This window comes from Antrostomus carolinensis, unplaced genomic scaffold, assembly GCF_000700745.2.
Source record: "Antrostomus carolinensis isolate BGI_N321 unplaced genomic scaffold, ASM70074v2 scaffold40707, whole genome shotgun sequence".
NCBI classification, from domain to species: domain Eukaryota; kingdom Metazoa; phylum Chordata; class Aves; order Caprimulgiformes; family Caprimulgidae; genus Antrostomus; species Antrostomus carolinensis.
In genome coordinates this window covers 12,722-23,698 of record NW_010328774.1, presented here as the reverse complement: position 1 = coordinate 23,698, position 10,977 = coordinate 12,722, and the positions used below count along the sequence as shown (strand labels likewise).

Below are 10,977 nucleotides of genomic sequence, written 5' to 3'. Positions count from 1 at the left end.
GGCAGTACAATGGACAGGAACCGGTGGGGGAGCTGAATAGAAGTAATACTTGTGGAGGGGGTGGGTGATAAGAAGTAGCTGGTGGTGTAATTTTAAACTGCTTTTAGAAAGCTCAGAACACAGACAGTCTGTATAAAGAGCAAACCTGTGACTGTAAGATGGGCTCAGTGATCCAAGGAGTTTTTATAAATTTCTTCTTTCTGTGAAGTTCTGGTTCAAGGGTTCAAAAATTGCCATGCTACTCTGCATTTCATTCTGAAAATTTCATTTTGACAGGGATTTGGCAGTGGTTGTAAGACTTTGTTGACATGTGGAGTCAAAGGATTATGTGATATCATCCAGAGTCATTTGACACTCCAGAGGAGATAGATAAGATAATTTCAGTTAAACCAGTTTTCCTTTTGAGCAACCCAAGTAAACTTGGTCCCTTACAGAAATTAGTGTCATCTGGGAGACTTGATATGTCACTGCAACAGGGGTTTCTCCTGTTCTGTTCCTAACTAAGATTGCTGTTTTCTCTGGATTAGGAAATGAAGTGAGAAGGTATGAGCTTTTTTTGTAAAATTGGAATAACTCTGACCAGTATAGTGACTAATTATTTTTTTACAAGTGTCACTATATAATTGACTCCTATGTCTTTGACCAGTTATGCCTTTTCAGTCCACATTTGGAGTTACAGCATTAAAGATCTGTGCTCTTACATCTAAACCAGAAAGCTTTGGTAAGACCAATTAAATTTAGGCTTTATCCCAGCAAATAGTCTGGTTGTTAATTGGTTTGAATCCTCAGATGACACTGGTGCTTACTGGTACGTACCAGAGGAGATGCCAGCCCGTTTGAGGCAACTAAAGAAACACCCACCCCACCCTTGCCCCCCACCCCTCCAGTTTTTAGGTTTGTGAGTGTTCTGTTTGCAGCTGTCACCACTTGATTTCTCCTCGGTATTTGCTTCACGTGTTTCCTTCATGGTGAGGCTCAGGGTTGCAGCATCGGTGTAACAAAAATGAAACCTTTTGAGTTTGAATCTGTGTTATGTTACCAGATGACTTACTTTGTGAGGCCTTGTTTTCCATTTTATTCACTGTATTGATACTTCCAGTGCTTAGAAATTTACCTTCAAGACCCTTTAACTTTAGGATTAATTTTATATAACAAACTAGTCTTCAACATCTCTGAGCTTGCTTTAATAGACTGCAAGACTTGTCCCTTTTTCTGGCATTCATAAGACACCTCTGTTAGGCTCCACAACATAAAATCTGTCTTCTGGTCTCTTATTGAAGCCTTTGGCAGATTTTTCTGGTATTTCATGGTGATATCTGTGCTAAAATCAACAACTTAGCTGCTGCTTTTTTAATGGAGGTTGGTAACTTAGAAGCCAGACTTTGTCTTTTATTGTGTTCCAATATCAGGGTCTGGTCAAATATTTGATAGGAATTAGATGTTGCAGGGCATGTTTTTGTGGTCTGTATATATTTTATTCTGTACACTGCAAAACACATGCTGAATTAAGTCTCTTAATGTGAAACATTGCTGTTCTCGGCGAAGCTGGAAATGTGGACGTTTGCCTGCATGTATTTCTTGTTTGCTTTATTCAGAATGAGGATGAAAACAGAGCCAGTGAAAGCAAGAAAACAAAACTGGAAGAAAAAGGTCCGTCAGGACACAAGATTTCTAGCAGTAGAGAGTGAGTATCTTGGCTGGGTTGTCAACAATGAAGGCTCTGGGTGGTCGAGGAGAAGATGAGTGCCCCTCTTCCCCCCTGCCCCTGACAAAGTGTTTCCTCATTACTCATCGATGGGTAAAATGTCATTATTTCTTACCTTTCAGACAGATTTACTTCAGCATTTCTACTAGTAGTTGCTGAAAATTAATTTCCATAACAAAAAAACATTGGCCAAGGGCAATTGTTTTACTTAACAGAAGTAAGGTCACCCCTCGTGTGGAGGGTTGGTGTATTAAGGAATGTGTGCTTTCTGCTTTTTCTCTGACACACAGTGGGGTTTGGTTTTGTTTCAGAAGTCAGCTGTGCATCTAGCTTTTTGATCTTGCAAAATCTGTGCTTTTAAATTAACCCAACCTGGTCATTCTCCATTTAGCAAGCTTGTAAACTGCGAGTAAGTTGCTTAACAGGCACTGTCTGGGGAGCTGATGGCATTGAGGTTTGGATCCATGGATTTAGCCTCACATTTGCTTGATAGATAAGCTAAAGAAAAGTGTGGGCAACACAAAACTAAAATAATAATACAGAATTAGAAAATTAATAATGTTATTTAATACTCTTTTACTTGTATGTGATTTCTGCAATTCCCCATGCTTTCTGTAATAGCTATTATGCTTGTATTTGATTTATTTCTTGGTCAGTGTTAATCCACAGGAAGGAGTAAGTTGTTGTTTTTGTTTTTTTTTTCCACTGCCTTTTAAAACTCTGCTACTTCAGAGCAAGCAACTGAAAACTGGTGTAATTATGTCATGGAAAATATTTCTGTATAGTGAGTAATGGCCAAATTGTGAATGTGTGAGAAGCTGCAGCACATCAGCTGCTGGAAATCTTGTTTGCCCATTCTGAATTAAACAGTGTCTTACTACTTGTTAGGAAACAGATGTAGAACAACCAGATGCATTTCTAACTTGATTGTGCTTTTTTACCTATTATTTCTTGTATTTGCTTGATTGCCAGTGCAGTTATCTGAAGGACATTTAATTAAATGAAACTGCATGATTTTATAAAAATAGTCTGTAGAAATAATTATTATGGGAAACCAAGAATAGTCAGCAGTAGCCCTCAGAAGAGTGTACAGAAAGGCTGCACTGAGGAATCTTTCCAGTTTCCTGTGCTCCAGAGAACGTGCATCTGGACCATCTTTTTCCTGGGCTGGTAGGCTGAGTAGTCTGTAACAGACAGGCTGGTGCTGACATTGGCATTAACTTCTTATATTGTAAGTGTTTAGGTTGTTTTTTTTTTTTTAAGAACAGTTGTAGGGATGTGGTTTTATGGTTAGAACTTATCTCCTCTGTTTTCAGGTCAGAACAAATAAAATGGTGAAAACTAGTTCAATCTGGCTTCATAGAAACCTAGTCAGCGAGATGATTATTCTCTTTCTTTTCCCCCATATCTGGTTTGCTAGGTCTAACAACAAAAATCTTTTTTGTTTAAAAAGAAAAAAAAAAAGTGTTTTTTTTTTTAATTAAAAACACCCTAAAAGTTTTGTGATGTTGAGTTTTTTTGGGGTGGGTTGGTTGCTTGGTTTTGGTTTTTACAGGGGAAAAAGAAACCAACAAACCCAAACCTGAATTTGTTCATTTTATCCAGGTCCTCAAAGCCAAGTGCTGTTAAGGAGAAGGATTTACTGCCATCTCCTGCTGCCCCAGCCCTGCAGAAAGATTCCAAGCAAGAGCATGGGTCCCGGAAGAGGACGGTCAGTCAGTCATCATCCTTAAAGTCCAGCAGCAACCTTGGCAAGGAGAGTAGTGGTGGCAGTAAGAGCAGCTCATCTAAACAGAAGAAGACGGAGGGGAAGGGTTCCAGCAGTGCTAAAGAAACCAAGGTAAAGGGTTTTTTCTGGAAATGCCTTAAGCTTGTTTCCTTGCTTTGCAGTTTGACATGCTGAGTGTGATCTAAACAAGAATTGATAGTTCAGGTTACGGTGTAATTAGTTTTAGACGTACCTTGTTCATGTCGTGGTGCTTAAGTACCCTGGAAGTCTATGAATTAGAAAATAACTTGGGAGAGATCGTGGAATACTGATGCTTATTCCTACTGAATTCTTAGCTTAATTAGTGAAATGTGTTTAGTCATCTTCTGATTACTGATGCTGCTCATTCATTGTTTAATCTGTTAATAAGAAATATCACTAGAAAGCTGTTTACTCTTACCTCATTGGAGCAGAAACAGATCTTGCCCTGAATTTTAAGGAGAGCAGGGGTTTGGTCCCACCCAGTGCTAGGATGCTTAGCTATAGCTTTAATTTCATGGCACTGTGGGACTCCAGAAAGATTATTTTAACTCCAGCTCAGGAATCTACAGTGCTCTCTGTGGTTGGAGTGGAGAAAACATGGTTATAAAGATGGCCCAGAAAATACTTTCTAAGAGATGTAGGTTAGGAAGATATTTAGATGGTGAAATTTAAACATATCATAGGAAGATTATACTCTTAAGTCACTAAATTGTAATTTACCTTTTCATCAGTATATAAATGTGTATTACTGGACAGAAATTAGCCTATGAGGACATCTCAGAATGTATTCTTGCATACTTCTGATGAGCAGTTTCCATTGTATAGCCAGTTGGTGATCCCAGTATGTTTAACTGGGAGGGATTTCAGCTTTGTCTCTGCAGTTCCAGTGTGTGCTGCAGGTGCTGGTGTGACTGTCTCCAAGCACTCTGCAGCAAAGCCCCAAAGCCTCCAATGAGCTGTGGAAACTCCAGTAGTTTTAAGAACTGCTAAACCTCAGGAGTTGGATTTTCAGTCTCTGAAAGGCTTAGAAGCAAAGTCTAAAAATGTTCAGCAAGGATAATTGATTTGGGGGAGGAGTAAAGCAGCAGATAGACGTGAACAATGGCAGGAGGTAACTTACTCATCAGGGTGGGGTTCATGAGCACCTGAACTGGGAGACAGGCTCTGGTGCTTCAGATGCCAACACCATGAGATCCGAGAAGCCTGGCAGGGTTACGTGTGTCGGTGGCTGCGTAAGACACTTCCAGGAACTGTAGGTAGTGGATTTACCTGACAAGACTCTGCCCTTTCTTTATTCATCAGCATAGAAATGTCCCTAAGCCAGTTGCTAATTTGTGAGATGTTTATCATTTGATACGTCAGATACACTTAGTCATGCCTTTCTCAAAGTAGTACGTACCCTTCCTGCATTCCGCCGCCGCTTTTGTGTCTTCGTTACGATGATAGATAGTACATTGCTGTGCAAATCTGGTGCCTTGCAACGCCAGGATTCTTCTGATGAGCAATCATCTGATAAGGGTAGGTTATGAGACACATCTGTATAGATGGCCTTTAGTCATGATAAATCAAGAGAGCGGAAAATGAAGCTGGGGAGTTGTTTTATACTGTTTGGCTGCTAAGAACGGATTTGCTTAGAACTCACAAAACATTGGTAGTGTCCAGTCTTTAACCTGAAGTGTCACACTGAGCCATGTATAATTTAGGAGAGCAAGGACAGTGTGTTCTGAAGACAGCTAACTTTTCTCTCTGAGGATGATGCTTATCCTTCCAAAATATACTTATTTTTTTCAAGGCAAAGACATTCAGCAGAGTGTATTGTTGAGAGAAATGAAAAATCTTAAAAATATTAACCACCTCTTTGTTAAAGTGGAAAAATAGACTTGGAAACAGTGACATGGGAGATTAAGGGAGGGATTTCCTGGACTCAGGTGTGTCTAGAAAGCCTTGGCTGCATTCCTTCCTCTAATGGAGATCTCCTGGTGTATTAGAGGGATTTTGATCTCAGCCTCTGCATCTGCCCTTGTGCCAGCATTAGGGGAAGGCCTCATGGAAGCTGTGTTAATGCCTATGGTGAATGGCACTGAAAGCCATGCAAAACTGACCTTATTGCATATAATTTGTGAAGTCATGGGAGAAATTTGTACAACAAATGGTTTTCTTGAAGACGGGGAAGATTTAAGAGTTCTTTAAACTTATTATTTCACAACAATTTTTCTTTCAGGAAAAGATTCTGAACAATTCATTAAACTGCCCTCCCGCGTCTGCTCCGTCTACGGAAAGTTCAAAGTCAAGAAGAGCAAAACTTGTTTTTGATGATAGGTAAGAACAGCAAAAGGTACTTTTCCCTTTGTGGGGCTGGGAATCTCAGAGCACAACCAGCTCCCCATGGAGAAGAATCATCCTTTTGCTTCACAGAGGATGTTAAGTACAAGCTCGGGCTCCGAGAGCTGCGCGTGGTTCCTGCAGGGACGTGCTGCTCTGACGGCTCCCGGTGCCGTTTGCTGGGCAGACAGCACAGTCCTTGAGGAGGAGCCGTAGCCTGTTGTGTGTGTTCCTGCCAAGCCTAAAATGACCAGCCATAGACTTAAATAGCTCAGAGTTTTTCTGGTTTTAAATGCTGATGGGTCCTTTTCACCTTCCCAGGACACTGCTGCTACCTGTGTATCTCCTGTAACTTGAGTTAGGCAGAAGTAATAAGTTTGGCAACGTTAAGAAACTTCAGTCACAAAATCAAATGCAATAGGTGGGGCTGAGTCCATAAATCTGTGTTTTCTGTTGCAGGACTTACTCAGCTGATCATTATTTACAAGAAGCAAAGAAGTTAAAACATAATGCAGATGCATTGGTAAGTAAACTTCCAATATTTATCCAGTGTTTGCACACTCAGGGACATGGTTTAGTTGTGGTTTTGGCAGTGTTAGCTTCATGGTTGGACTCGATGATCTTAAAGGTCTTTTCCAGTCTAAATGTTTCCAGGATTATATTGGGGTTTGCTTATTCCTTTTGCCATTTTGCTGCCTTTCTGTACTGGAGTTTTCTTGTACTTCCTCTCTGGTTTTTGTCCTTAAAAGTTTTTTCCACTCTCCTCAGTCTGACAGGTTTGAGAAGGCTGTGTACTACCTAGATGCTGTAGTGTCGTTCATTGAGTGTGGGAATGCATTGGAGAAAAATGCTCAGGAATCCAAGTCCCCGTTCCCTATGTATTCAGAAACTGTGGAATTAATCAAGTAAGCATTGCAACGCATATACAAAAGTCAAGTGGGTGGGAAAAGAGGTCTGGAAATCAGAGCTTCTAGATTTACTAAAGTTTTGCCACCAACTTTTGAAATCTCTTATCATTCTCCAGTAAAACTGGATCGCTTTCCATTTTCTTCCAGTTGCTGAGGCTTCAAGTGTTTTCATGGAGGTTGAGATGCTTTCCACTAAGGCTCTTGAAGTCTCTTCAGTGCGTAACACATGAGAAACAAAATTATTCCAGTTATTACCTAATCAGCATTTTGTTGAGAGAGGTTCCTGAAATGGTGAAGGCAATGAAACTAGAGATTCATAAGAACGTCAGTGTTTTGTGATTGATAAATGATACTGCAGTCTTTATTTTGTTGTTGACTTGATGTCTTTGTTTGTAGATACACTATGAAACTGAAGAATTACTTGGCCCCGGATGCTACGGCTGCAGATAAAAGGCTAGCAGTGCTCTGGTATGTGTGTTCTGAGCTTCATACAGTGCACTGATTAATTTCAGATGTTTTATCTACATGCAGTGCTGTATTACACTGAATTCTCAGGTGTTTCTGAACCAATTTATGAGTTTTCCACTTGGTTGTATGTAAAGATTAATGCTGTATATCTGATTACTGTAAATTGGGACAGAGGGGATGTTGACAGCGAGGGCCAGGAATGAATTATTAAGGAAATTACTAGATTTCTATGGAGTAGCAGCAGAAAAGATGGGAATCCTTTGTATGTACTCACCCAGTGATAAGCCAAAATCCAGGCTGGCTGTAAAGAATTGTCACTGGTCTCCTAGATGAGTGAAATGGTTGCACCATGTGTAGAGGACCACAACCAACTGGTGTGAGGTGTCAAGGACAGGGGGGAGGCCATGGCAGAATGCATTAGACTCAGTATGTCCTGACACCAGTGAAAAAATAAATGAAACTCTTGTCTAGGGAGTAACTTAGTTGTTCCTGGGAGCTGGAAACTGATTATATCAGCAAGATCTCTGAAAATTATGGCTTCAGCTGAAGGCACGTGAAGCCATGTTTTTATTTTCTTGGGAATTTAAGGTACTTAGAGATTTTTTTTTTTTTGTAGACTTACAACTTGAGAGTTGGCAAAGAAAGCTTTGAAAACACAGCTACTAGATTTTTGAACTTCAGTCAGTTGTGATAAACTTGACTTTAACTGTAAATGTTTTGTTATTGTGTCTTTGGTCAGTCTTCGGTGTCAAGCTCTACTATACCTAAGGCTTTTCAAACTGAAAAAGGAAAGTGCGTTGAAATATTCTAAAACCCTGACTGAACATCTGAAGGTAATTGCTTATGTATTTTCTTGGGATATTAAAACCTGATGAAACTAAAGCTCTGCATCACTTTGAAATCTTGAATCCAGTTTTCAGACTTCTTCTCGTGAAGTGGTAGCTAATGTCACTGGCTTTCTCTGAAACTTCCAGCTGTCACTACTGAGAGGAAACAGGCTCGTCACACGCCTGATTTCTCAGATTTTTTCAGATGTTTAATTGTTCAGTGCCAGTAATAACAGATTTAACAGGCTGGAAAAGCCAGAACGTTCTCATAAGAAGAAATGAGACCTAATGGTTAGAACAGAGAACTGCTCCAATCCTGTATTTCCTTAGTGTCCTCCTTTGTGTTGCTAAAATAATCCTTTAATTTGTATTTTAGTTATCAGTGAAAAAGGATATTTTCCCAAACTTGGATTTACTGTGATATTTTTCAGAATTTTAGTTGTTGCTTGAAAGAAAAACTGCAAAAATTAATTTGTTCAAAAATAACCAATCAAGTAACCAGATAAAGTATAACTAGTTAAAGTATAAACATAAATCAGGTGACAAATTTATTTTTCCCCAAACAGAATTCCTATAATAATTCTCAAGCACCATCACCTGGTATGGGAAGGTAAGTAGTAAAAACTGTTACTTGTATTTCTCAACTTGTGGGTAGTTTTCTACATAAACTGTGTGCCTGGGGTGCTCAGGAGGGGCTTTTCACTCCTTAAAGTGTTGGGATGATTGTTCTAAGGGTGTAGATTTTGATTGAATAATAGTGATATTATTCTGATAAAAGGTTTAGGAGACTGCTGCTGGTGATGGTGCTCGCAGAGAGCTTGTCAGGCAACTCCTTGTTGCAATAAAACAAAAAAAAGTTGTGTCACTAACACACATCACTCATCTCAGTGAGTTTTGTTGTTTTATTTAATACTTTTTTCCCCTCAAAACAATAGCTTCAATAATGCTGCAAGCCCAGATGGTTGCAAGTACTTTCAGGCTTGTCTGTTCCATAGTATGGAAATTTCTGTCTGTTCTTTAAAACCAAACAATGGACCTTTGCTAAATGACTCTGTGAGTGTTAGGAGGGCATTTCAGATCTGCATCATTACCTGGAAGTGTCATACTATGGCAGTATAGTTATTATGGAGTTGGAATGTTTTCATTGTTATTCTTTAAGATTCAATTTATTTAAACATTGAATCTGAGATTTTATTGAATTAAGAGATGATGAGGTTTGGTAATTAAGTTTTGGCTGTTAAGCTAGAACATAAGAGTCGGAGGATCCTTAGCAATTGTTACTAGCTGATGCATTTCATTTGTTGTAGGGCAAACCTTGATTTCCTGGTGTGTAAAGTGGGAGTGCTTTAGCATCTCACACCCTGAGATATGTGGGAAGAGGGCTCTTAGAGGACATCTTACAGCATGATGTGCCAAAAGTACATATGGATGTACATAAATGTGTATATGTGCATTTTACAATTGAATCTTTTTCTCTGGATAAGCAGCAAGCCTGTTGGTATGCCGTCTCCAGTCTCTCCAAAGCTGTCTCCAGGGAATTCAGGAAATTACTCTTCTGGGGCAGCTAACCCTTCAGGGAGCGGGTCTTCGGTGACGATCCCTCAGAGGATCCATCAGATGGCAGCCAGCTACGTCCAGGTTACGTCCAACTTCCTCTATGCCACTGAAATTTGGGACCAAGCCGAACAGCTGTCTAAAGAACAGAAAGGTAAAGGCTGGCAGGGGTGGATTGTAACATCAGATGTGTGCTGAAGTGCTCACAGGCTTTGAATTTTGAAGTTAGTGGTGCACAGGATGCTTAACCAGATCCTCTGCAGAAGTGAGATGGAAAGTTAAACCTTTGATTACAGTGGTAACCCTGGCTGGTTGTGTGGTTGTCAAAGCGGTGTTGGAGATGTAGTGTTTCCTTCCTGCTCTGTGTTTAAAAAACAAACAAACAAACAAAGCTGTTGCATTTTCTGTAAAATGTTCAGTGTAGGAAGAGGAACTCGGTACATTTCCATTTCTGAAATTCTTAAATGAAATGCACATTTGAGGGGGAAGACCAAGGAAGTTTTACCACAGTGTAGCCATTCTGTAATTATCCTTATCAAAGAGGCTTCTGCAGAAGAGTAGAGCTGATTAGAAAGGACCTTTTACCTTTATTTTTATTATTCCATCGTTGATCCATCTTTCTGTTCTTCTATCTGCCCTAATCCAAACAATTTGTGCTGAGAATTTGGAGGTTTGGGGGGTGATTATTTCCCATAAAACAGCCAATGTGAAAGAACATGTGCCATCATTTAACTCGTGTTTCTGTTGTTTTAGAGTTCTTTGCTGAACTGGATAAAGTTATGGGCCCTCTGGTTTTTAATTCGAGCATCATGACAGACCTAGTGCGTTACACCCGTCAGGGATTACACTGGCTGCGCCTGGACGCCAAGTGAGACTTTGAACTGAAGGAATGGAAAATGGAACGCGTTTTTCTCGCTGCCTCTGATTTATCTCCACAACACTGTGTCATGTCAATAAGGAAGACTGCCATAACACATTGCTTAGTTGACACTAAGAGCAAGGAACGCTTTCACACGTCTGCCATCCTCATTTGTGTTTTGTGTTTTAACCCCGATTCATCTGGTTAACGGACTGCTTCAGTATTCCCATTTTAAGTTATTTAAATATTTTAAAATTTGCTACATGTAAAATTTGCTACATGTAGTTTTGCTGATCTATCATGGATAGATCATTGGAATTCCAGTCATAATACAGAAATAGTCAGTTTAAATCCTATTTATTTTATTTTTTTTTTTTTTAATTTTAATTTTTAAAAGCCCAGTTTGGGGCAGTTTTTAGCTATTTCTTCCCTAAATTTACCCTTTTGAGTACTTAGCAGAAATTAAACATAGACACTTTATTTAAGTACTTTGTGAGCTTTGTTACTCTGTAATGTCTTGTGGTGATAGAGCCTGAAAAAGGAACTAGGGTTGATAGGTTCTAACATGTAGGGACACCATAATT

The 10,977-nt window shown here is 39.6% G+C and overlaps 1 protein-coding gene across 1 annotated transcript in view; it reads left to right on the top strand.

Annotated features, from left to right (window-relative positions):
• Window positions 1-10,977, top strand: part of AFF4 (ALF transcription elongation factor 4) — a 28,205-nt gene extending 17,228 nt beyond the window's left edge. The window contains exons 11-20 of the mRNA XM_010172353.1: window positions 1,596-1,684; window positions 3,311-3,545; window positions 5,677-5,774; window positions 6,237-6,300; window positions 6,546-6,682; window positions 7,082-7,153; window positions 7,893-7,986; window positions 8,547-8,590; window positions 9,468-9,688; window positions 10,288-10,977. Of these exons, the coding sequence (XP_010170655.1) occupies window positions 1,596-1,684; window positions 3,311-3,545; window positions 5,677-5,774; window positions 6,237-6,300; window positions 6,546-6,682; window positions 7,082-7,153; window positions 7,893-7,986; window positions 8,547-8,590; window positions 9,468-9,688; window positions 10,288-10,406 (1,173 nt within the window). The 3' untranslated portion in view covers window positions 10,407-10,977. The remainder of the gene's footprint in view (window positions 1-1,595; window positions 1,685-3,310; window positions 3,546-5,676; window positions 5,775-6,236; window positions 6,301-6,545; window positions 6,683-7,081; window positions 7,154-7,892; window positions 7,987-8,546; window positions 8,591-9,467; window positions 9,689-10,287) is intronic.